Here is a 25,474-nt window from a genome sequence, read left to right on the forward strand (position 1 = left end):
TGCCAGGAAAACCAAAGCCAAAGAAGAAGAAGTGACGTCAGCGGCTCATTTGCCTAATCCACCCCCAGGAACTCATTTTGGTGTGAACGCGATCTGCTTTAGTTCGTCAGAACTAAAAGAACTCTCATGAACTAAAGTTCTCAGGAACTACTGTGGGAAAAGTACTTGGTGTGAACGCGCCTATTGTCTCCCAACACCTGCATTCTTTAAGTACAACGATTTTACAGCATTCTACATTGTCAATTATTTAGATTGTGTTTAAGTAGTAATATAATATTTCGGAGTAGGGATTGCAGCACAGTGTCAGCTAATCATATGACGACTCAAACCCTACACAGAATGAGCGCAAAGGTAAGCTAAATGTTTTTGCATAACTCCAATCAGGTTTCTCCCGAGGTAAAAATGTACTAGATGCAATAATGCTAATGCAAGGATGCTTCTGACCTGTTAAAGGTCACACTAACATTTCCATGATACATTTACATAAGTCAAGGTGCTCTGTACAAAGCTCAGCTAAACCAGTTGAGATGCATTTATAAATGATTAAATGAAAATGTTACTTAGGTTTTCCTTTTGACGATCACAAAAGTCATATTCCTTTTATATGTAAAGTGCGATAAATGTCTCATTAACACAGGTTCCAGTGTAAATAATGATTAGATACTTGATAAAATACTTAACAGTTAATCACTTCATTAGTATCTTTTTATAATTCTTTGTTAGTTTAAAAGTTTAGTCAAATCATAGAAGAAGTTCCCTTATGAGTCATTTATTTCACAGGTTTTTTCAACAGTTATTTCCATTTTCACTCATGGGTCTACAGGTTTTATTTTGATGTGGAGGCCATTAAGTGAACGAAGCACCAGTCGAGGAATTATCTGTGGTGTTTGCGTCGGGTCCTCGATCAGATGGTATCTCTGCAGTGTCAGCGCTGTTGACACTTTCAGCTCGTTCATAGCAAAGTTCTGACCAATGCAGTTTCTGAGTGAGGAAAACAGCACCAATGAGTGGAATATGGTGACAAATTAACCTTTAAAGTAACATCATATAGGAAGACAGCACTTAAGGTTATGGAAATCAGATGAACAGTCAATACCAAATGATATATATATTTTTGATTGACATAATATTGGAATAGGTTGGACAAGAAGGCAACAGCAACAGCCTTTCAGTAAGCTTTTCGTGTTTGCCAAATATGTTTTTACTGCAGGGCTATTGTATTGTAATGTGTTGTAAACTTAGCTGTAGCCCTATTTTTAGTAAGCTAGTCACACGGTATCATATGAGGACAAACCTTGGCCCAGCAGAGAAGGGTACGAATGCGTGAGGAGGCCTCTTGGAAACATTCTCCGGGAGAAAACGCAGTGGGTCAAAGACCTGTGTTGACACAAGATGGAAAAACAAACACCAGTGTGGCATTAATCAAACTTTTTCTTAATTTCTCCCATGAACATGTAATGAGTTCATGCTCACGCACACTCCTAATACAGTGAGGGAATAAACCATGCTAGGTCCTAGGAGTCACTCTGTGATATGCTGACATCTCGGACCAGTGGGGGCACTAGGGTTTGCATTAATTGTGCACTAATTGAATGACTTTGATACTTGTGTGGTGGCCCTGAAGTTGGTCTATTCTCAAAAGAAGAAGTATTTAAGATTGTCGCAGACTGACAGACAAAGAATCATCGTCCAACGTCATGTTTTCTGAAATGATATTGTGTTATGATCCTTAGGGCCATCATACCACGACAGTATATGATTTTTAAAAAATGTATGTAGAAGTATCATAGGTTTACTTCTATGGGCACATGTGAACTTACACATTTAAAAATACTTCCACAGAATGATCTTCTTTACTTACTTCAGGGTTTTCCCAGACAGTTGCATTCCTGTGAAGCGAATACACACTTGTTCCAATATGACTCCCTACAAATAAGAGCAAAACAAAAATGTATTTGTAATAAGATTGTGCAGGGAAAAACAATTAATATATTATGTTTGAGACAATTTTGCAAACCTGCTGCTATAATTCAAATCATGAAGGTTAACAGGTTAATTTGTGCAAGCTTGACTCAATAAAAATAGATGTTTTCAAAGTTAATCTTCATACGATACGATATACTTTGTTGTCCCCGTAAGGACATTTTGTTCTGGACTCCGTCCTGCAGTTCCGCATACCTTTACCTTATCTTTTACCACAGGGTATAAACGTTTGATGCATGCAACTGTATGCTGTTTTATTCACATTCATCTGCAAAGAACCATTAAAGACAAACCTGCAGGCAAAGTCCTTCCATCAAAAAAGGTAATGGTCTTGGTGGTGATTCTGGACATTCTTGGTACCGGAGGGTAAAGGCGGAGGGACTCTTTTATGAACATTGTAGTGTATGGAATTTTACTGAGATCCTCCCTAAAAAGTAAACAGACAAGTGTTAGTTCAACAATTGGCAGCACTGACATACATTTGCATTGTTTTCAAATGTAAGCTCACCACTCCATGGTGTCCTTGCCATCCAGGGCTTGAAGGACCTCATCCCGGCACATCTTCTGGTACTCTGGGTGGCAGGCCAGAGAGTAGAGGATGAAGGACATGGCACTGGCTGTAGTGTCATGGCCTTCAAACATGAAGGTGTCCACCTCTGCTTGTATATCTTCATCTGACAGACCCTGTTTGTTCTCATCCTTAAATAAAAGGCAAACTTAAAACATTAGTAATGAACATATTATGTCTTAATGTGACACTACTACTCCAATTAAAAACCGTACAAGTTGCAGGCCTATTGGAATTGGCACAGAAACAGCTAATGTCTGTCGGATCCTTTTACAGGTCAACTGTGTTTGGAAAGAAAGGACATTTTAGTTACCGAGTTACAGAGGTGTCCTTGAGTAGCTTATTGTGTCATATTGATTATATGTGCACAACAGAAATTTATAACTTTTAAGTTGCTGCTCAAGAGTCCCTCATAAGAGTAAAATAACCAGACTGTTGCCTTTGTACCAGTGGTCATTGACCAGTGGCCTCATGCTCAGCATATCAATGCTCATTCGAAAAACCTTCTGCGTTTCCTTTTGCCCTAGTTTTTTGCCCCTTGCAGGTTAAGCACATACAGTATAATATTTGCGTCATCTCAGGTTATAAACATGACACAACTACGCTTTTTTAATGTGCGGCAACTTTAAGACTGTTCATGCTTTAAATATCTCATTACTAAAATTCTCACGATTATTAATTCATTATCTCTATAGAGAGCTTGCTGCTTTGACAATTGCAGTTTTTACGTATGTTGTTTTTTTTCATTGATCAGAAGTGTCTCATTTTGTGAATTCAATACATGGCACATAACATACTCTCGCTAAGAGAAGGATGTCCAGAAAGTCCACGTTTCTCTTTCCCTGTACGCGATCCAGCTCGTTCTCCTCCTTGAGTGCTTCTTTCCTCTTTCGTATGACTTCCCCTTCAAAATAAGAGAATAATTAATGAGCATATCCCCAGTAACTCTTAAAATGCAGCAACCATAAACCTACAGTTTAGAGCCTATACAATTTCGATGTATGGGCAAGCTAAATTCAGTTTTAGATTGTCATGAAGTTAATATCTGTGAACATCTTACCTGTGTGACTGTGAGCCACCTTGCATGCTTTTCTTAGTCTGAAGCCATGTGGGCTGAGGTAGAAAATGAGGTCATTGTGGTATGGAAACATCCTGAACCGCAGGTTAATCAAATTACTGAGCTCATACACTGCCTTGATGTATTCATTTGTTCCGCTGAAATAAGAACGTAGACAAACAGTTCAGACAACTGAGAACATAAACCTGTAATTGTGAATGGCGGGAAAACGTTTGTATGGACTCGCCTCTCGGTCTGACAGTTGCTGTTGTAGCTGAACGCACACTTCATGATGCTGTCCAGTGTCATAAGGCTCACGTGGTTAAACAATTCAAAGGACTCATTGGTTTTTGCATAACTCTCCCATTTGTCCTGGCAACAGTGAAAGAACAGATGTGAGGTCTCAGCAGGATGTGGAAAAAACTTCAACACACTTAGCTGGAACAACTTTGACATAAAATAAGCCTAAGCCTATATTTCCTCCACATCACTTCACCATTGACTACTTATTATAGCACTTTACACAAAGCATTTTCCTTGTACAAATTATGTGAAATGCAACTTGGCAAAAAAACAGACACTGATTTTATAAACAAAAAAACTGTCATTAACTTACCAGCATGGTTTTAACAGAGTCTGACATCAGATTTACGTAGGGTTTCAAAACTTCAAAATGGAAACCTGGGGTCAAGAGCCTTCTGTTGCGAAACCACTTCTGACCATCAGACACCAATAAGCCATCACCTGAAGACAGACAGAGGCAATATGGATCAGCGAGGGAAGCAGCTTAACAGAAAATACTGTGCAGTAAACCAAAATATGCTGTAGGAGAAAGTAAAAGCAATCTTACCAATCCAAGGCTTAATAAAAGTATATGCCACATTATCTTTTGGCTCTGTTACAAAACAAACAATTACAGATTATGTTACATTGACCTTTGTTTATTTAAATGCAGATAATAAACCAATATGAGTCTGCATGTATACGACGTAGTAAAAAGCATTGTCAAAAGATGAATTTGACTTAACTGCTACATTGTAAAGGTTTATGACTTCAGTAAAGATATAAAACAATGGCTCACACACCTGTAGATATCAATATAGTTTTCACATAGTCTGGATGGTGAATGCTGAGGAAACAAACAAAGGGACCAAACCACATCGGGAAAGCATAAGGGTACTGCTGTCCCCATTTCACAATCTTTTTCAAGTCCGACCCATCCTGTTTAAACTGAAAGTAAAAACATAAAAACATAGATTAAGCTTAACCAATATGCTGGAGCCTGAAGAGGACAAAGTTATCCCCTGAGTTGTGATGCTCTATAAACTAATACTCAACTGCTAAATTTAAGCCTTAATTGCATCCAAATTGTTACTTAAATAAATGTAAAGAAGTTCAAATCAGGGACAACCCAAATTAAATAACACCAATAATAATAATAATAATAATAATAATAATAATAATAATAACATAAGAATACGCTTTGAATTTCCTTTTTTCGCAGTGTTTTCTCAGGCTTTTCTTATTGCAAATCTGAGTCTGTTGGCACATGATGAGACTGGGGATGACCTTTGACAGTTGCAACACTGGGGAAGCTGCAAAAAGGGACGGTTCATCAATCAATCAATCAATCAATCAATCAATCAATCAATCAATGTTTATTTATATAGCCCAATATCACAAATGTTACATTTGTCTCAGTGGACTTGCAGTGGTTGCATTCATTCTTATTCCTCTGATCAGAAACATGCTAGAGTGAGGACAGGAAGACACATTCTACATCTGCTGCTGAAATGACTATTCTCCCATGCAAATAAACAAATGAAATGTTACATTTAATCATCTTTAAATGACAGGGTAGTAAAACGAACATCATTTATATGTGTTTCTTGGAAGTTTTATTTCCATTAGAGTGAAAGAAAACATGGAAGCAAAATAAACCAAAATAACAAGTACATGAAAAAACGATCTTTTTGCCTGTAATGTCCTTAAACAGTAACTTCATAATTTTGATTGTTGGCTGCTCATTTAATAACTATTAATTTTACTAGTTTGTTGTCTGCTCTTGTGCTTAGTGAATACTAAAGAAGACCATTTGTAGAATTCTGTTGAGTATTAAACAATTGCGTGAGTGTGAGGGTATTAAAATAAATTGGTCAGTAAGTCAGAGATTCTATTATTATTAATACATTATTATTATTAATTGATTCTTGCACTTGCTTCTGCGTCACTGAGCAGTCATTATACACGTTACCTCCTTTAGATGTCCAAAAAGCCAGTGCGACGGTGGTCCTGGAAACAATTCCATACTTTGCATCGCAGCTCTTCTTTGGGCGAGCAAGACTGTCAACTTATAAACAACGGCAACAACACAGAGCACCGCGATCAAGTGGTGCATGTGGGGTAAGCCCAGCTGATACTTCACGAAACCCTCAGTTGACTCCATGCTTGCGACTTCCTTGATGATGAGCAGTGATTCACACAACACAGTTTTGTGTGTGTGAGTGTGTGTGACGTAACCACCGGAATGTGGGTGGAGAATGTGGCCCGCCCCGAACACCACTACAGCTGCGTCTGTTGTCATTAGTGATGGGAATTATGGCTCTTTGAAGGGAGCCGGAATTTATGGCTCCGTTCCTTTCAAAGAGCCGTTCAAAAGAGCAGTTCAAAAGAGCCGTTTTTTTTTAAAGGGGGCGGGGTTACTAGGTTTATCTGCGAAATAATCACCAGGATAATGATTGACTTTATTGCCAGACCTAATGTCAATAATCTGCATTGTAAACATGACACAAGCAGTGGCGACTGGTCATTAGGGGCAGGTGGGGCACAGCCCCACCGAGTGTCAGCAGAAAGTATTACACATAATGATTACAAAAAATGCAAAGAGATGCAAAAAAAGAAATTAAAAAATATATAAAATATATTTTAAGGTCATGTTTAATCATCTGATTCGTCTGTACATTGCTGTTTTAGTCTGTGTTCTTCTAATTAGTGTCTACAGTGCCGTTTTGAGCCATGTGGGACAAAACCTGATCATGCCCCACCCTTTCACTGTCAAAGTGAACGGTGACTGTAAAAACTACACTGCGCATGCTCAGAGTATTTTTCAATGTAATGTGTGTGGCAAAAAAAAAAAGACCATAGGGGCACAGAGCTGCCATCCCCACCATACGTCATCTCACATCATTCAGAGCTGATTGGCTGTAAGTACGTGTGCCGCGAAAAGTGTGATGTGTGTGAAGAGGAGACGAGAGAGCTGCAGTGACGCGTCCTAAAACCAGGAAGTAAGCTGCAAAAAAGCAATGAGGTTTCTCCATAGGATTTTAGAAAATAGCTGTAAATAAGATCTGTGGGAAACGTACCTGTTGGATAAATGCACGTTTTGTTCAGCCGGATAATATCCACATGTCTACCCTACTTTTATAATTTTCGAATCATAAATCTATCAATTAGATTTATGATAGACTTTTGAAACTACAAGAAGATAAGGAGGACTTTTACAAAAAAGTTATAGAATTTTTTGTCCAGAAGGATAGGCAAATGGACTTCATCTTCAAGTCAAGGTAAGACCGCAATTTTTTGAAAATGGGATCTTACTAAGAGAGAACAATTCAATATTTAAATGATAAAATTACATTTTTTGGGTATCCTTTTGTTGAACTGTCTGTTTAAAATTAATCGAAGCATCAGACAAAAAAAGCTTTTGAAAATAATATTATATTTTGGTTTAGGTCAAAATATAACATTTGTAAACCTGAAGAGTCAGTGCCAGTGCCTCACCAGCCATGAACCTCACTGCACGTCACTGCAGAAGCTTATATATAGACATCTAAGTTTTTTGTGCCCCACCACTTTTGTACATATAAAAACGCCACTGGACACAAGGTGGCGCCATATCCATGTCATTCATGTCAGTGAATGTACTACTTTGAATTTACCCTCTGTATGTGTTAAAGGGGACCTCCCTGCTGAAAAAACAGCATAGAGGCTTTGCATATGACGTCACGGGTAACGTGACGTCAGCCCAACGGCCATACTGGAGTACCAAAACAGACACCGTAATACGTCAGCGCTGTTTTTTTACCGGACATATAATTGTTAACTTCTGTGCCATTGTTGGCTGCGGCAACAGAGGTGATTGAAACAGGGGGCCGAAGTCATTTTACAGGCTGCCGGCGGTTATAACACACCAGGGTGAAGCAACACATGAACTTTCAAAGCGTCGCCGGGAAAAATGGCTCAATAGGATCGGACGGGAGGATCTCAAACCATCCAACCACAACTATACTCGCGTTTGTGGGGATCATTTCACGTCAGGTAAGTGTCGGGTTTTACATACAAACATTCAAAATGAACATATAACCCACGTACTAAGACATGTATCTTAACAAGGAAATAAGAATCCTGGAGTCTGTCATCGATCGACATATCAGATTGTGGAGTATCTACAAAGTAGTCATCCCTTGGCTCAGGTCATCTTCACACCAGTCTGTCAGTCCCCTGCAGTGCTTCGTTTAACTGTAATTTAAAGTAATTCCTCCCCCCTACTGGCCATTTGATTATATGTAAACAGTAAAGGCTGTACAGTCCATGGCACCTTTTCAGAGGCTTTTGGTTTCCTCAATTATTTGTCATGTTCCTATGTCTTGACACCAGCATTTTAAATATATCTAAAGTCTGACTTCGCTTGTCAAAAGAGGTCAAATTTGTATTAACAGTTCACCCAGGATATAACTGACCTACAATCTGATTTATTTGCAGGTAAACCAGTGGCACTTTTTGACAAAAATCATCCTGACTGGGCACCGTCTGTCAAATTGGGCCACGAGAAAATTACAGCACCTTCCCCTGCTACACATGCCAGGTATACACGCGCCAGAAAAAGGTCATCCATCGCACTACTTGATCTCTACAGCATGGTATCTGATATACCATCTCCAGAAGAGCCCGCACCAGTCCTGGGAGCCACTGGGGAAGAAGAAGGACTGATTGAACCAGAGACTGGCACTGCAACTCAGACTGATTTGACTGGTGAAATGATTGACAAAATGTCATTTGAAATTAATAATGTAACAACAGAAAATGTTAACTTTCAGAGAGTACATTTAAGGGCGATGATGACCATGTGCGGTTCTACACGGGACTTCCTACTTTTGCTATTCTAATGATGGTATACAATCTTGTGGAACTGCACATCAGTGTGAACGCTAAGCGTTCACTGTCTAAATTTCAACAGTTTATACTGACACTAATGAAATTAAGATTAAACCAACCCCTGCAAGAGCTGGCTTATAAATTCAACTCATCCACGTCTACAGTATCCTGAATAATTTGTGTGACACTGTAATACCCGTTGATTGAGCCTTTACATTCTGTTACACCCCAATCAACCCATATCAGATTAAAAAATATTACATGTTTGTATTGTAATTACAAATGTAGTATTACATTATTGTCAATGTTGTACTTGGTCAATTAAATGTCTTGATAATCAGAGCAGTGATTTGGGGTTTGGTTGTGTAGGGGAATGTTTGAAAAATTATTTAAGCTGTTTTCAGGCATGGAAGATTAATGTTTTTCTCTCAAGTTTTCTATTGTCAGATTGGACACATCCCAAATTGCTTGAATGTGGTTTCAGACCTGCACTGCACACTGTAATAGTACTGGTAGAATATTTAAGCTTGGGTAAATACATTTTGAAAAAAACAATTGAAAGGGCAAAGTATTATATTTATTACAGGTTTCCAATTTACACATTGAAAAAGGGTGAAAAACAAGTACATGCTCCTTTAACTGTAAGCTGCAGAGATCACCTCACATAACAGAGATAGATTAACATTGTGTCCATATTACAGTTTTTTTCAATGCTAAAACACATTTTTTGAAAGCAGGGCTTATTTTCTCAAAACACTAAACACAATTCACAAAACCATACACACAAAGTGCAAAACACCTACTGCAGAATGAAGCACTGCACCCAGAACTACAGAAACACCACACTTTTGCACCAAATGGCACACACTTCATTTATAGTACAAGACATTTTGTAAAACCAACTACACACCATCGTGCTCAAGCACACTCATCTTTTATGGCGTTTGATATAGAGAATTCTGCAAATGAAGATTGTTCAAGTCTCCAAAATATGTGGAGAAACACAAATATACTGTTGTTATACTTTTCAAAAAGTGGAAAGTTGAATTGCAAATTGGGTGCAGAGCTGAACATGTGTTTAGAGTTTTGGATATTTGAGCTGAGGTTTTGCACTTTCAATGTCAGTTTAAATAATGATGCTTTGTGTCATTTTAGTGTGCACAACTTTTTTTGATTGTCACACTTACATGTTCTTTATATAGATTTAATGTAAAAGAAACATGTTTAATCAAATAAATATATACAATGTCATTCAGATTGATTAGTACTTCTGTTTCTTTTGAGAGGGGACATGTTGATGACATTTGTCACAACACCAGCTTCCTTTGGGGGCAACTGTTATACCAACACATTCAAAATGAAACCAGGTAGTTTCACAATTTGTGTTATCACATCCTATCATGGGAAGCTTTTCCTCTCCACGACAAAGGCACCACTTGGGTATCAGTGGTTGGGTATTGGTTGGCTGAGTCAGAGTGGCACATAGAGCAGGGTCTGGTATCAGGCAGAGAGGCCTTTTTGGTGCAGTAATGGAGACTGGTGTAGTTGCACTGGAAATTCTGGTGAAGAATTGCCCACTCAACTCGAGGAGAATGACCTTCTGAAAGAATTCATGAGCTTTGGGGTATACCTTCTCCCAAAAGTCAATATATGGGGTTATGTGTTCAAGATGAATCTTTCCATTCACCCACAGAACAAAGTCAGCATATTCAACATCACATATAAATAACTGGGTCTGCACTTGATAGAAATAGGCACAACACCATCTGGAGTAGCACCTAAATATGGAAATGTTGGCGATAACACGAGCCCAGAGTCCTGGCAAATGAAACTGTCATGTCGATTCATAATTGTAATGTAATCTTCACGTGCTGATTTCTCGTGATTACATCCCCATTCAGTAGCTGCAGTTTTAAATGTTGTGGCTTCTGGGTAACAAATAGCTTTAATCAAGCTAAGCGATGGTTTAGTTGCACTTGTTGAACATGCTGCCTTCATACGAGATGCTGTAATCCGCCCAGCTCTGTATCGATACCAGAGTTTGGATTTGGCCTGTGTTTTTGTGGCCTTCTCAATTACATCCGCCTCTGGCTTGGTGATAGCTACATTGATCCCTTGGCAATGTTCTGTAAGGGCTTTATGGTCCATTTCTAGGCAGTTCTCACTTTTTAAACTAGAAAGCGGCTTAGGAAATGTTGACAAAGTCACTTTTGGGACAAAATCGGCATTGTGTGGAGCTGAGATAGATTTCAGTGATGCCAGGAAAGACTGTTGCTCAGCATCTGTCGCTTTTGGAATCTCCCTCGAGTGACGTAAAAGTGGTGTTGTTGTTGTTAAATTAGCTGCATCGCCAAGGCTGTCAATTGCTTGGCTTAAACGATTCCTTCGGGTTTTAGCCGAAGTAAAGTCAATGTCAGCAACAGGGGAAGGTGTTACATCCTTCACTGATCCAGGTAGAAGCCAATACGCCTTTTCCTGGGTAACTGTCTTGGCATCACGTATCCGTATAGATGTTTCTATGTAGAAAAGGAGAGATGCAACATGGGTACATGTTGATCCCAAACCAGCCTTGCAGTTGCAGTTAGCTGTGATGACTGCACCATCCTTCTTCATCAGTACCCACGGACATGTTGGCGGCAGCCCAATACTCTGAGAATGCAATACCTGAAAAATAAAATACAAAAATATTATTGGATTGTTGACTTTTTAGAACCACCAATATTTTGGTCCAACTTTACTTTAAAATACAGATTGTTTACACAACCAGTGGGTGGTCAGCTCTTGTCATATTCCTATGCTAGGTAGCACATAACAGAAGCTGACAACCAAGAATAGGTTTACAACTTTTGTAATTTAAATATATTGCAATATATAATAAAGCTTTATTTATAAAGCCCTTTTCATAAAGCACGTGTAGCTCAAAGTGCTTTACAAAATGGCACACATCACAAGTTAAAAATAAACCACAAGAAATTCCCCTCAGATCAGATGTTAAGACCTTTACAGGTACATGCAGCATAGCAACAACATATAACATTTTAACAGGTTAAGAGACACGAGGAGGTAAAAGGTATGATAATAAAAATAAATAATAAGACAAAAGACTAAGTTAATTGATGCAACAATATAAAACCCTATAAAATAAAGTACAACAAAAATAAAAGCTGGTGTTTAAAAATGTCCACTGAGTTGGCCTCTGATATTTCTTGGTAGCGTAGTGGATAAAAGCAGCCTCACCCATTTTATTTTGGGGGACTTTAGGGATATTTAAAAAGCCAGCTGAAGAGGCCCTCACGAAATATGTACTCACTTTTCCAGCTATTACAGCCACATCTCCTTGATATGCAACGCAAACGTCGCGGATCCACCCGGATGTGGACTGGTTATGTGCCTCGAGTCCTTTGTACGCTTTCATTTCCTCCATGGTGTACAATGGAATAGGCGAAAAAAACCAGGTAGTTCACGATATCACAGTAGGAAAGTGAAGGCCATGAATTTATATCAGTGCTGTAATCCTTAAAGGGAATCAAATAAGGGTCCACCGAACCAATCGACGCACATTTTTCTCTGTAAACGGTCTTATCCTCCGGGTTTAGTGATTCGTAGTAGTCTTTCATTTTCGCCATTTTTGAACGCTCCCGCCAGTAGAGTGGTACTCCAAGATGTCTGACGCGAAATCCCGTGACGTCATTAGGAAGCCTCTATAGACCAGCTTAAGATGGTTGCTGGTTTTAGCTGGTTTTAGCTGGTTTTAGCTGGTGTTAGGCTGGTGTTAGGCTGGTGTTAGGCTGGTGTTAGGCTGGTGTTAGGCTGGTGTTAGGCTGGTGTTAGGCTGGTTTAGTTGGTTTACCAGGCTGGACAAGCTGGCCAGGCTGTTCTGGCTGGTTCAAGACCAGCCTGGTCAGCTAAACCAGCATAGACCAGCATGGATGTCATGCTGGTCTATGCTGGTTTTAGCTGGTAGTTAAGCTGGATGCTGGTGAAGCTGGTATTTATGCTGGTCTACCAGCAGTCTTGCTGGCTAAACTGAAACAGACACAGACAGACAGAGAGGGCGGGACACGGGGGGACGGCGAGACGGCAGTGGTTGAAACAAAGCGGTATGTTTTGACTGGCACTAACGGCACTAACGGCACAACGGTTGAGGAGTGAAGATCAGTTGAGCGTTTCTGTGACTCCGCCCAGCGGCTGCTCTTCTGAGAGGCACCGCTCTGACAGCTCTGTCTACTGGGAAACACGCTAAAAGTCCTTCTGGAGGTAAGCAACACTCCACAATTTCACCAAGTCTGAGAGTAAAAGCTTTCTCGAAGGTTCGTTTTGCTTTCTTACAACGTTACGTTAATGTTAACGTAACCTTACATTTGCTAGGAGGCTAGCTGTCTTAGCTAACAACAGTTAGCCAGGGTTGCCAACTCTCACGCATCTGGCGTGTGACACACGCTTTCACTCTCAATCTCACGCTCTCACGCTGCCCAAACTATTCTCACACCAAAAACAAGAATACCGAAGACTAGAAACGGTTTTGAAAACTTTTGTCACATAGTGATCGTCTTCTCAATAGAACATCTTTGATAATGTCTTCTGGCCAATCAGAATCACGATAACGGCGTGGTGTTGTTGCAGGAAGTCCCGACGGAGAATACTTTTGCGGTAGTACATCTCTATACATCGACAGCGTGTATGTAATTACATTGCAAATACTGACTTGAGCCCCACCACTGTATGGGTTAGCCCTACCATAGATTACGCAACAAAAATACTCTGGAGCCGCAACTGCCGACCCGTATTGCGCATGCGCAGATCTAAGATCCAGTAGAAATGATAAAACAGTAAAAGTCTGCTGCTTATTGTTCTACTATAGCCAAAATAGAGTCAAAGAGTATATGAGAGTGAGAGTGTGTTAATTAATATATTTGGCAGTTTGGAGTAAGTCTGTAGATTTGTTTGTGTGTGTGTTTCATGTATAGGCCTCTCACGATAATTAATTTTGTTGGATACATTTTCCCGGAAATTATTGCGATAAACGATAATATTGTCGGCAACGTTGTATGACCATTTTAGACCACTGACATAATGATAATATATAATAATAATAAGTACATCCTTTCAAACTGCTAGTCACATCCTCATGTAAATGGCTGGTTTACCAGCCTGACCAGCCTGACCAGCCTTGTTGGTCTTAGCTGTTTTTTTCAGCAGGGATCATGCAAAATGCACTTTTGTACGTCTTTTATACATGAATATGTGTCCCCGGTGTTTCAGGGAACTCACCAAGTGTCAGAAAACACAACCCTCTCTATTTTCCTCCATACCCAAATCTCTAAAAAAGGGGCTGCAACGGATCTGATAAAAACTGATCCAGATTTGAACACTGTCCTGACGTCAGGACGGTGGCGCTACGGCTATTGGGCCAACTCCACCAATCAGGAGGAGACCGCCACGGCCATTGCCGTTCGAAAGCGCTGGAGACGCTGTAGTACATATGCCAGGCCAGTAGATGGTGCTGGTGTTGTAAACTTAGCTGTAGCCCTATTTTTAGTAAGCTAGTCACACGGTATCATATGAGGACAAACCTTTGCCCAGCAGAGAAGGGCACGAATGCGTGAGGAGGCCTCTTGGAAACATTCTCCGGGAGAAATCGCAGTGGGTCAAATACCTGTGTTGACACAAGATGGAAAAACAAACACCAGTGTGGCATTAATCAAACTTTTTCTTAATTTCTCCCATGAACATTTAATGAGTTCATGCTCACGCACACTCCTAATACAGTGAGGGAATAAACCATGCTAGGTCCTAGGAGTCACTCTGTGATATGCTGACATCTCGGACCAGTGGGGGCACTAGGGTTTGCATTAATTGTGCACTAATTGAATGACTTTGACACTTGTGTGGTGGCCCTGAAGTTGGTCTATTCTCAAAAGAAGAAGTATTTAAGATTGTCGCAGACTGACAGACAAAGAATCACCGTCCAACGTCATGTTTTCTGAAATGCTATTGTGTTATGATCCTTAGGGCCATCATACCACGACAGTATATGATTTTAAAACATTTTATGTAGAAGTATCATAGGTTTACTTCTATGGGCACATGTGAGCTTACACATTTAAAAATACTTCCACAGAATGATCTTCTTTACTTACTTCAGGGTTTTCCCAGACAGTTGCATTCCTGTGAAGCGAATACACACTTGTTCCAATAGGACTCCCTTCAAATAAGAGCAAAACAAAAATGTATTTGTAATAAGATTGTGCAGGGAAAAACAATTAATATATTATGTTTGAGACAATTTTGCAAACCTGCTGCTATAATTCAAATCATGAAGGTTAACAGGTTAATTTGTTTCAAAGTTAATCTTCATACGATACGATATACTTTATTGTCCCCGTAAGGACATTTTGTTCTGGACTCCGTCCTGCATAGATAGTACTTTATTGATCCCAAATTGGGATGTTTTTGTTGTTACAGCAGGTAAACCAGCCTGACCAGCCTGACCAGCCTTGTTGGTCTTAGCTGTTTTTTTCAGCAGGGCTATCATGCAAAATGCACTTTTGTACGTCTTTTATACATGAATATGTGTCCCCGGTGTTTCAGGGAACTCACCAAGTGTCAGAAAACACAACCCTTTCTATTTTCCTCCATACCCAAATCTCTAAAAAAGGGGCTGCATCTGATAAAAACTGATCCAGATTTGAACACTGTCCTGACGTCAGGATGGTGGCGCTACGGCTATTGGGCCAACTCCACCAATCAGGAGGAGACCGCCACGGCCATTGCCGTTCGAAAGCGCTGGAGACGCTGTAGTACATATGCCAGGCCTGTAGATGGTGCTGTTCTCACTGAATCTGCCCCTGCACAAACAGAGCTATAAATTGTCAAATTGAGCAAAATGAGTCATGGCTAAAATGCATGATCTGTTTGGTATTTTGAAAAAGAAAAGTATAAATATGCCTTATATAGGTATGGTCCTACACTATATTATTCAAATATAGCATGATAGGTCCACTTTAAGTAAATAAAGTTGCCTTGCCTTGAATGAAATTCATGCAACTCTTAATATTAGATAGTGTGTTTTTAAGTGGCGATGGAGATTATTTGTTGACCCTGCTTTAAAGGATATTTTGCCTTTACAAATGGTGAGCTTTATCACTGCCTGGGTTTTGCTTGAAGTGCATCCAAATGCTGCTGCGTTTTCGCGTTTGGCTCATTTTCCATCCGAAAAACACGTCGTCTACCTGTCCTGTACCACTTGTTATGACTTCTCTCTCTCGCATATTCCGTTAAGACCCACCCCATCTCACTCCTCGTGCTGAAACCTACCAATCAGAGTAGGGGCGGGTCTTCACAGAATACGTTTGGGGAACAAAATCAAGCTTTTTAAAAGGCGAGTGGATTTTGGCAGGCAGTGAGTGCGGACCAACGATTGAACGATAACAAGAACGGCTCTCACCAAGTACGACTCGGTTCCCCTCGTTCGTACCAAAGAGCCGTTCAAAAGAATCGGCTCGTTCGCGACCGACACATCACTAGTAGTCATACTCACAGCCGAAGGAGGCTCCCTTCTTTCGGGTGTAAAACCTTTGTCAGGGGTTCCCAAACTTTTCAGCCCGCGACCCCCAAAATGACAGTGCCAGAGACTGGCGACCCCCCACCACGTGAATTGTCAACGGGGGGAGTCCTTACTGCGGGGACATTCTACAGATGGCCAGTCCGCCCCTGAAAAATGTCTATGCACACGTTATTAATAATAATAATAATAATAATTAAAAAAAATGTTTTCATCTCGCGACCCCCACTTTGGGAACCCCTGGTCTATGGTGTAAAGTATGAAAATAAGGAGCCACTCCCCACGCCCCTCTGAGAGATATTGGTTAAAAAGAACACTAAGGCGCGTTCACACCGGAGTACTTTTCCCCATACTTTTCCCGTTTAGTTCCGTTAGTACCCCTTATGTCGCGTTCACACCAAAAAGAGTACTTAGTGCCGGGAACTTTTACCCCCATTTTTAGTGCCTGCTGAGAGGTGGTACTCTCCTGGCGACCCCCCACCACGTGAATTGTCAATGGGGGGAGGGGTGCTAGTGAATTGTCAACGGGGGGGCTAATGCTAATAATGCTAATGTCAGCAAATACAATGGCGGCTTCAAAAAACTTTTCAGAGTTTTACGGGCCGTGGTTTGCAATTCGCCCAGCCAATCAGAAATTGGTACTTTTTTCTCCCCAGGATAGTCCCACCTCTCTAGCAGGCAGTAAAAATGGGGGTAAGAGTTCTCTGAACTAAGTTCTCTTTTTGCTGTGAATGCAAAATTCCAGGCACTAACGAAACTAAACGGGAAAAGTACGGGTAAAAGTACTCCGGTGTGAACGCGCCTATTGTCTCCCAACACCTGCATTCTTTAAGTACAACGATTTTACAGCATTCTACATTGTCAATTATTTAGATTGTGTTTAAGTAGTAATATAATATTTCGGAGTAGGGATTGCAGCACAGTGTCAGCTAATCATATGACGACTCAAACCCTACACAGAATGAGAGCAAAGGTAAGCTAAATGTTTTTGCATAACTCCAATCAGGTTTCTCCTGAGGTAAAAATGTACTAGATGCAATAATGCTAATGCAAGGATGCTTCTGACCTGTTAAAGGTCACACTAACATTTCCATGATACATTTACATAAGTCAAGGTGCTCTGTACAAAGCTCAGCTAAACCAGTTGAGATGCATTTATAAATGATGAAATGAAAATGTTACTTAGGTTTTCCTTTTGACGATCACAAAAGTCATATTCCTTTTATATGTAAAGTCAAGTGCGATAAATGTCTCATTAACACAGGTTCCAGTGTAAATAATGATTAGATACTTGATAAAATACTTAACAGTTAATCACTTCATTAGTATCTGTTTATGATTCTTTGTTAGTTTAAAAGTTTAGTCAAATCATAGAAGAAGTTCCCTTATGAGTCATTTATTTCCCAGGTTTTCTTTCAACAGTTATTTCCATTTTCACTCATGGGTCTACAGGTTTTATTTTGATGTGGAGGCCATTAAGTGAACGAAGCACCAGTCGATTAATTATCTGTGGTGTTTGCGTCGGGTCCTCGATCAGATGGTATCTCTGCAGTGTCAGCGCTGTTGACACTTTCAGCTCGTTCATGGCAAAGTTCTGACCAATGCAGTTTCTGAGTGAGGAAAACAGCACCAATGAGTGGAATATGGTGACAAATTAAGCTTTAAAGTAACATCATATAGGAAGACAGCACTTAAGGTTATGGAAATCAGATGAACAGTCAATACCAAATGATATATATATTTTTGATTGACATAATATTGGAATAGGTTGGACAAGAAGGCAACAGCAACAGCCTTTCAGTAAGCCTTTCGTGTTTGCCAAATATGTTTTTACTGCAGGGCTATTGTATTGTAATGTGTTGTAAACTTAGCTGTAGCCCTATTTTTTGTAAGCTAGTCACACGGTATCATATGAGGACAAACCTTGGCCCAGCAGAGAAGGGCACAAATGCGTGAGGAGGCCTCTTGGAAACATTCTCCGGGAGAAAACGCAGTGGGTCAAAGACCTGTGTTGACACAAGATGGAAAAACAAACACCAGTGTGGCATTAATCAAACTTTTTCTTAATTTCTCCCATGAACATTTAATGAGTTCATGCTCACGCACACCCCTAATACAGTGAGGGAATAAACCATGCTAGGTCCTAGGAGTCACTCTGTGATATGCTGACATCTCGGAACAGTGGGGGCACTAGGGTTTGCATTAATTGTGCACTAATTGAATGACTTTGACACTTGTGTGGTGGCCCTGAAGTTGGTCTATTCTCAAAAGAAGAAGTATTTAAGATTGTCGCAGACTGACAGACAAAGAATCATTGTCCAACGTCATGTTTTCTGAAATGCTATTGTGTTATGATCCTTAGGGCCATCATACCACGACAGTATATGATTTTAAAACATTTTATGTAGAAGTATCATAGGTTTACTTCTATGGGCACATGTGAGCTTACACATTTAAAAATACTTCCACAGAATGATCTTCTTTACTTACTTCAGGGTTTTCCCAGACAGTTGCATTCCTGTGAAGTGAATACACACTTGTTGCAATATGACTCCCTACAAATAAGAGCAAAACAAAAATGTATTTGTAATAAGATTGTGCAGGGAAAAACAATTAATATATTATGTTTGAGACAATTTTGCAAACCTGCTGCTATAATTCAAATCATCACAGGTTCATTTGTGCAAGCTTGACTCAATAAAAATAACTGTTTTCAAAGTTAATCTTCATACGATACAATATACTTTGTTGTCCCCGTAAGGACATTTTGTTCTGGACTCCGTCCTGCAGTTCCGCATACCTTGACCTCAGTGACGTGCGGTGAGGTTCATGGCTGGTGAGGCACTGACTCTTTCAGAGTCAGATTTACAAATATTATAGCCTATTTTGACCTTAATCAAAATATTCTGTTATTTTCAAAAGCTTTTTTAGTCTGATGCTATGATTAATTTTAAACAGACCGATCAACAAAAGGATACCCAAAATCTAAATATTGGATTGTTCTTTCTAAGTAAGATCCCATTTTCATTACAGTTGTGGTCTTACCTTGACTTGAAGATGAATATAAGTCCATGCTATCCTTCTGGACAACAATCTCTATTACTGTTTTGTAAAAGTCCTCCTTATCTTCCTGTAGTTTCAAAAGTCTAGTTTGTTGTTTGCGGTAGAATAACAGTAGCAACAAGAACCTGTGGGCTCACGTGCGCCCCCTTCAGTGCGGCAGAGGTTATGGCTGCCTCTCCTGATGCTTTTTTCATTGCCGTTGTACGATGAGACCAGCGAGCCTAAATATCATATGTGAAATAAGTTATTTAGAGACTATGGATGGCGAGGATAAATGTAATAAAGGGATCTACAAACATTACATTGGTGACCTACAGTGAGATGGGAACAGGCATGCGCTTAGGGCCCGCTTTCCAGCCAGTTTCTGTGGGGTGACGCATTCTGAAGTGAGGCAGAGCTCATCTGTGCCTCACCTCACCCCACAGTAAATGGCTTGAGCGCGCTCACAAAATAAGTGGCCGCGCTAAATTAGTGCCCGCGCTCCAGCAAGTTACTGTGGGCTTACGTGAGGCAGAGCTCGTCCCTGCCTCACTTCTCATCGCTCCCGTAGCGGAGCTCGGCAAATTTGCTGATTTTGACTATAAAATGCGATTGGAATCATACAGAAATCACATTTACACAAGATCAGTGGAGACATTTTATTATTATTATTATTTAGTTTTTCTTTAATTGTTTTTCCGTTACATTGGAGTATGACAGGTGAGGCTCTGCCTCCCCTGCCTCCACTGACTGCACGTCGCTGCTTTACCTTATCTTTTACCACAGGGTATAAACGTTTGATGCATGCAACTGTATGCTGTTTTATTCACATTCATCTGCAAAGAACCATTAAAGACAAACCTGCAGGCAAAGTCCTTCCATCAAAAAAGGTAATGGTCTTGGTGGTGATTCTGGATATTCCTGGTACCGGAGGGTAAAGGCGGAGGGACTCTTTTATGAACATTGTAGTGTATGGAATTTTACTGAGATCCTCCCTAAAAAGTAAACAGACAAGTGTTAGTTCAACAATTGGCAGCACTGACATACATTTGCATTGTTTTCAAATGTAAGCCCACCACTCCATGGTGTCCTTGCCATCCAGGGCTTGAAGGACCTCATCCCGGCACATCTTCTGGTACTCTGGGTGGCAGGCCAGAGAGTAGAGGATGAAGGACATGGCACTGGCTGTAGTGTCATGGCCTTCAAACATGAAGGTGTCCACCTCTGCTTGTATATCTTCATCTGACAGACCCTGTTTGTTCTCATCCTTAAATAAAAGGCAAACTTAAAACATTAGTAATGAACATATTATGTCTTAATGTGACACTACTACTCCAATTAAAAACCGTACAAGTTGCAGGCCTATTGGAATTGGCACAGAAACAGCTAATGTCTGTCGGATCCTTTTACAGGTCAACTGTGTTTGGAAAGAAAGGACATTTTAGTTACCGAGTTACAGAGGTGTCCTTGAGTAGCTTATTGTGTCATATTGATTATATGTGCACAACAGAAATGTATAACTTTTAAGTTGCTGCTCAAGAGTCCCTCATAAGAGTAAAATAACCAGACTGTTGCCTTTGTACCAGTGGCCATTGACCAGTGGCCTCATGCTCAGCATATCAATGCTCATTCGAAAAACCTTCTGCGTTTCCTTTTGCCCTAGTTTTTTGCCCCTTGCAGGTTAAGCACATACAGTATAATATTTGCGTCATCTCAGGTTATAAACATGACACAACTACGCTTTTTTAATGTGCGGCAACTTTAAGACTGTTCATGCTTTAAATATCTCATTACTAAAATGTTCACGATTATTAATTCATTATCTCTATAGAGAGCTTGCTGCTTTGACAATTGCAGTTTTTACGTATGTTGTTTTTTTTCATTGATCAGAAGTGTCTCATTTTGTGAATTCAATACATGGCACATAACATACTCTCGCTAAGAGAAGGATGTCCAGAAAGTCCACGTTTCTCTTTCCCTGTACGCGATCCAGCTCGTTCTCCTTGAGTGCTTCTTTCCTCTTTTGTATGACTTCCCCTTCAAAATAAGAGAATAATTAATGAGCATATCCCCAGTAACTCTTAAAATGCAGCAACCATAAACCTACAGTTTAGAGCCTATACAATTTCGATGTATGGGCAAGCTAAATTCAGTTTTAGATTGTCATGAAGGTAATATCTGTGAACATCTTACCTGTGTGACTGTGAGCCACCTTGCATGCTTTTCTTAGTCTGAAGCCATGTGGGCTGAGGTAGAAAATGAGGTCATTGTGGTATGGAAACGTCCTGAACCGCAGGTTAATCAAATTACTGAGCTCATACACTGCCTTGATGTATTCATTTGTTCCGCTGAAATAAGAACGTAGACAAACAGTTCAGACAACTGAGAACATAAACCTGTAATTGTGAATGGCGGGAAAACGTTTGTATGGACTCGCCTCTCGGTCTGACAGTTGCTGTTGTAGCTGAACGCACACTTCATGATGCTGTCCAGTGTCATAAGGCTCACGTGGTTAAACAATTCAAAGGACTCATTGGTTTTTGCATAACTCTCCCATTTGTCCTGGCAACAGTGAAAGAACAGATGTGAGGTCTCAGCAGGACGTGGAAAAAACTTCAACACACTTAGCTGGAACAACTTTGACATAAAATAGCTGCAGCATCTGGAAAGCCTAAGCCTATATTTCCTCCACATCACTTCACCATTGACTACTTATTATAGCACTTTACACAAAAGCATTTTCCTTGTACAAATTATGTGAAATGCAACTTGGCAAAAAAACAGACACTGATTTTATAAACAAAAAAACTGTCATTAACGTACCAGCATGGTTTTAACAGAGTCTGACATCAGATTTACGTAGGGTTTCAAAACTTCAAAATGGAAACCTGGGGTCAAGAGCCTTCTGTGGCGAAACCACTTCTGACCATCAGACACCAATAAGCCATCACCTGAAGACAGACAGAGGCAGTATGGATCAGCGAGGGAAGCAGCTTAACAGAAAATACTGTGCAGTAAACCAAAATATGCTGTAGGAGAAAGTAAAAGCAATCTTACCAATCCAAGGCTTAACAAAAGTATATGCCATATTATCTTTTGGCTCTGTTACGAAACAAACAATTACAGATTATGTTACATTGACCTTTGTTTATTGAAATGCAGATAATAAACCAATATGAGTCTACATGTATACGACGTAGTAAAAAGCATTGTCAAAAGATGAATTTGACTTAACTGCTACATTGTAAAGGTTTATGACTTCAGTAAAGATATAAAACAATGGCTCACACACCTGTAGATGTCAATATAGTTTTCGCATAGTCTGGATGGTGAATGCTGAGGAAACAAACAAAGGGTCCAAACCATATCGGGAAAGCATAAGGGTACTGCTGTCCCCATTTCACAATATTTTTCAAGTCCGACCCATCCTGTTTAAACTGAAAGTAAAAACATAAAAACATAGATTAAGCTTAACCAATATGCTGGAGCCTGAAGAGGACAAAGTTATCCCCTGAGTTGTGATGCTCTATAAACTAATACTCAACTGCTAAGTTTAAGCCTTAATTGCATCCAAATTGTTACTTAAATAAATGTAAAGAAGTTCAAATCAGGGACAACCCAAATTAAATAACACCAATAATAATAATAATAATAATAATAATAATAATAATAATAACATAAGAATACGCTTTGAATTTCCTTTTTTCGCAGTGTTTTCTCAGGCTTTTCTTATTGCAAATCTGAGTCTGTTGGCACATGATGAGACTGGGGATGACCTTTGACAGTTGCAACACTGGGGAAGCTGCAAAAAGGGACGGTTCATCAATCAATCAATCAATCAATCAATGTTTATTTATATAGCCCAATATCACAAATGTTACATTTGTCTCAGTGGACTTGCAGTGGTTGCATTCATTCTTATTCCTCTGATCAGAAACATGCTAGAGTGAGGACAGGAAGACACATTCTACATCTGCTGCTGAAATGACTATTCTCCCATGCAAATAAACAAATGATATGTTACATTTAATCATCTTTAAATGACAGGGTAGTAAAACGAACATCATTTATATGTGTTTCTTGGAAGTTTTATTTCCATTAGAGTGAAAGAAAACATGGAAGCAAAATAAACCAAAATAACAAGTACATGAAAAAACGATCTTTTTGCCTGTAATGTCCTTAAACAGTAACTTCATAATTTTGATTGTTGGCTGCTCATTTAATAACTATTAATTTGACTAGTTTGTTGTCTGCTCTTGTGCTTAGTGAATACTAAAGAAGACCATTTGTAGAATTCTGTTGAGTATTACCAGTGGCGTTTTTATATGTACAAAAGTGGTGGGGCACAAAAAACTTAGATGTCTATATATAAGCTTCTGCAGTGACGTGCAGTGAGGTTCATGGCTGGTGAGGCACTGGCACTGACTCTTCAGGTTTACAAATATTATATTTTGACCTAAACCAAAATATAATATTATTTTCAAAAGCTTTTTTTGTCTGATGCTTCGATTAATTTTAAACAGACAGTTCAACAAAAGGATACCCAAAAAATGTAATTTTATCATTTAAATATTGAATTGTTCTCTCTTAGTAAGATCCCATTTTCAATAAAATGGCGGTCTTACCTTGACTTAAAGATGAAGTCCATTTGCCTATCCTTCTGGACAAACATTTCTATTACTTTTTTGTAAAAGTCCTCCTTATGTTCTTGTAGTTTCAAAAGTCTATCATAAATCTAATCCATAGATTTATGATAAAAAAATTATAAAAGTAGGGTAGACATGTGGATGTTATCCGGCTGAACAAAACGTGCATTTATCTAACAGGTACGTTTCCCACAGATCTTATTTCGAGCTATTTTCTAAAATCCTCTGGAGAAATCTCATTGCTTTTTTGTGCTTACTTCCTGGTTTTAGGACGCGCCACTGCAGCCCCCCCGTCTCCTCTTCACACAGCACACTTTTCGCGGCACACGTACTTACAGCCAATCAGCTCTGAATGATTTGAGATGACGTATGGTGGGGATGGTAGCTCCGTGCCCCTCTGGTCATTATTTTTTTGCCACACACATTACATTACAAAATACTCTGAGCATGCGCAGTGTAGTTTTTACAGTCACGTTCACTTCACAGCGAGAGGAAGGGGCATAATCAGGTTTTGTCCCACATGGCTCTAAACAGCTCAATAGGCACACACTGTGACTGTAGACACACTAATTAGAAGAACACAGACTAAAACAGAAATGTGCAGACGAATCAGATGATTAAACATGATCTTAAAATATATTTTATATATTTTTTTATTTATTTTTTTGCATTTTTGTAATCATTATTTGTAATACTTTCTGCTGACACTAGGTGGGGCTGTGCCCCACCTGCCCCTAATGACCAGTCGCCACTGAGTATTACACAATTGCGTGAGTGTGAGGGTATTAAAATAAATTGGTCAGTAAGTCAGAGATTCTATTATTATTAATACATTATTAATATTATTATTAATTCATTCTTGCACTTGCTTCTGCGTCACTGAGCAGTCATTATACACGTTACCTCCTTTAGATGTCCAAAAAGCCAGTGCGACGGTGGTCCTGGAAACAATTCCATACTTTGCATCGCAGCTCTTCTTTGGGCAAGCAAGACTGTCAATGTATAAACAACGGCAACAACACAGAGCACCGCGATCAAGTGGTGCATGTGGGGTAAGCCCAGCTGATACTTCACGAAACCCTCAGTTGACTCCATGCTTGCGACTTCCTTGATGATGAGCAGTGATTCACACACCACAGTTTTGTGTGTGTGAGTGTGTGTGATGTAGCCACCGGAATGTGGGTGGAGAATGTGGCCCGCCCCGAACACCAGTCTACAGCCGAAGGAGGCTCCCTTCTTTCGGGTGTAAAACCTTTGTCAGGGGGTTCCCAAACTTTTCAGCCCGCGACCCCCAAAATAACAGTGCCAGAGACTGTCGACCCCCCACCACGTGAATTGTCAACGGGGGGAGCCTCACTGCGGGGACATTCTACAGATGGCCAGTCCGCCCCTGAAAGATGTCTATGCACATGTTATTAATAATAATAATATTAATAATTAAAAAAAAAATGTTTTCATCT

At 39.8% G+C, this 25,474-nt stretch overlaps 2 protein-coding genes and 1 long non-coding RNA gene across 3 annotated transcripts; 1 reads left to right on the forward strand and 2 right to left on the reverse strand.

Annotated features, from left to right (window-relative positions):
- Positions 1-753: 753 nt before the first annotated feature.
- LOC117474808 (cytochrome P450 4B1-like) lies at positions 754-6,149 on the reverse strand. Its single transcript, XM_034120820.1, has 12 exons — positions 5,863-6,149; positions 4,694-4,838; positions 4,459-4,503; positions 4,225-4,352; positions 3,856-3,980; positions 3,612-3,766; positions 3,349-3,455; positions 2,492-2,682; positions 2,277-2,410; positions 1,862-1,926; positions 1,295-1,377; positions 754-981 (listed from the first exon to the last, which is right to left on the reverse strand). Exons 1-12 carry the CDS (start codon positions 6,052-6,054, stop codon positions 810-812), a joined length of 1,542 nt encoding a protein of 513 aa, XP_033976711.1. The 5' UTR covers positions 6,055-6,149; the 3' UTR covers positions 754-809.
- A 1,613-nt stretch (positions 6,150-7,762) lies between these two features.
- Positions 7,763-8,436, forward strand: LOC117474933. The gene is made up of 2 exons (XR_004555133.1): positions 7,763-7,925; positions 8,370-8,436. It is a non-coding gene; the product is annotated as an uncharacterized LOC117474933 (long non-coding RNA).
- A 9,270-nt stretch (positions 8,437-17,706) lies between these two features.
- Positions 17,707-25,140, reverse strand: LOC117474800 (cytochrome P450 4B1-like). Its single transcript, XM_034120810.1, has 12 exons — positions 24,918-25,140; positions 22,661-22,805; positions 22,426-22,470; positions 22,192-22,319; positions 21,806-21,930; positions 21,562-21,716; positions 21,302-21,405; positions 20,445-20,635; positions 20,230-20,363; positions 18,817-18,881; positions 18,250-18,332; positions 17,707-17,936 (listed from the first exon to the last, which is right to left on the reverse strand). Exons 1-12 carry the CDS (start codon positions 25,107-25,109, stop codon positions 17,765-17,767), a joined length of 1,539 nt encoding a protein of 512 aa, XP_033976701.1. The 5' UTR covers positions 25,110-25,140; the 3' UTR covers positions 17,707-17,764.
- Positions 25,141-25,474: the final 334 nt, after the last annotated feature.

The sequence above is a fragment of the Trematomus bernacchii genome, unplaced genomic scaffold, assembly GCF_902827165.1.
Source record: "Trematomus bernacchii unplaced genomic scaffold, fTreBer1.1, whole genome shotgun sequence".
In the NCBI taxonomy this organism is placed as follows: domain Eukaryota; kingdom Metazoa; phylum Chordata; class Actinopteri; order Perciformes; family Nototheniidae; genus Trematomus; species Trematomus bernacchii.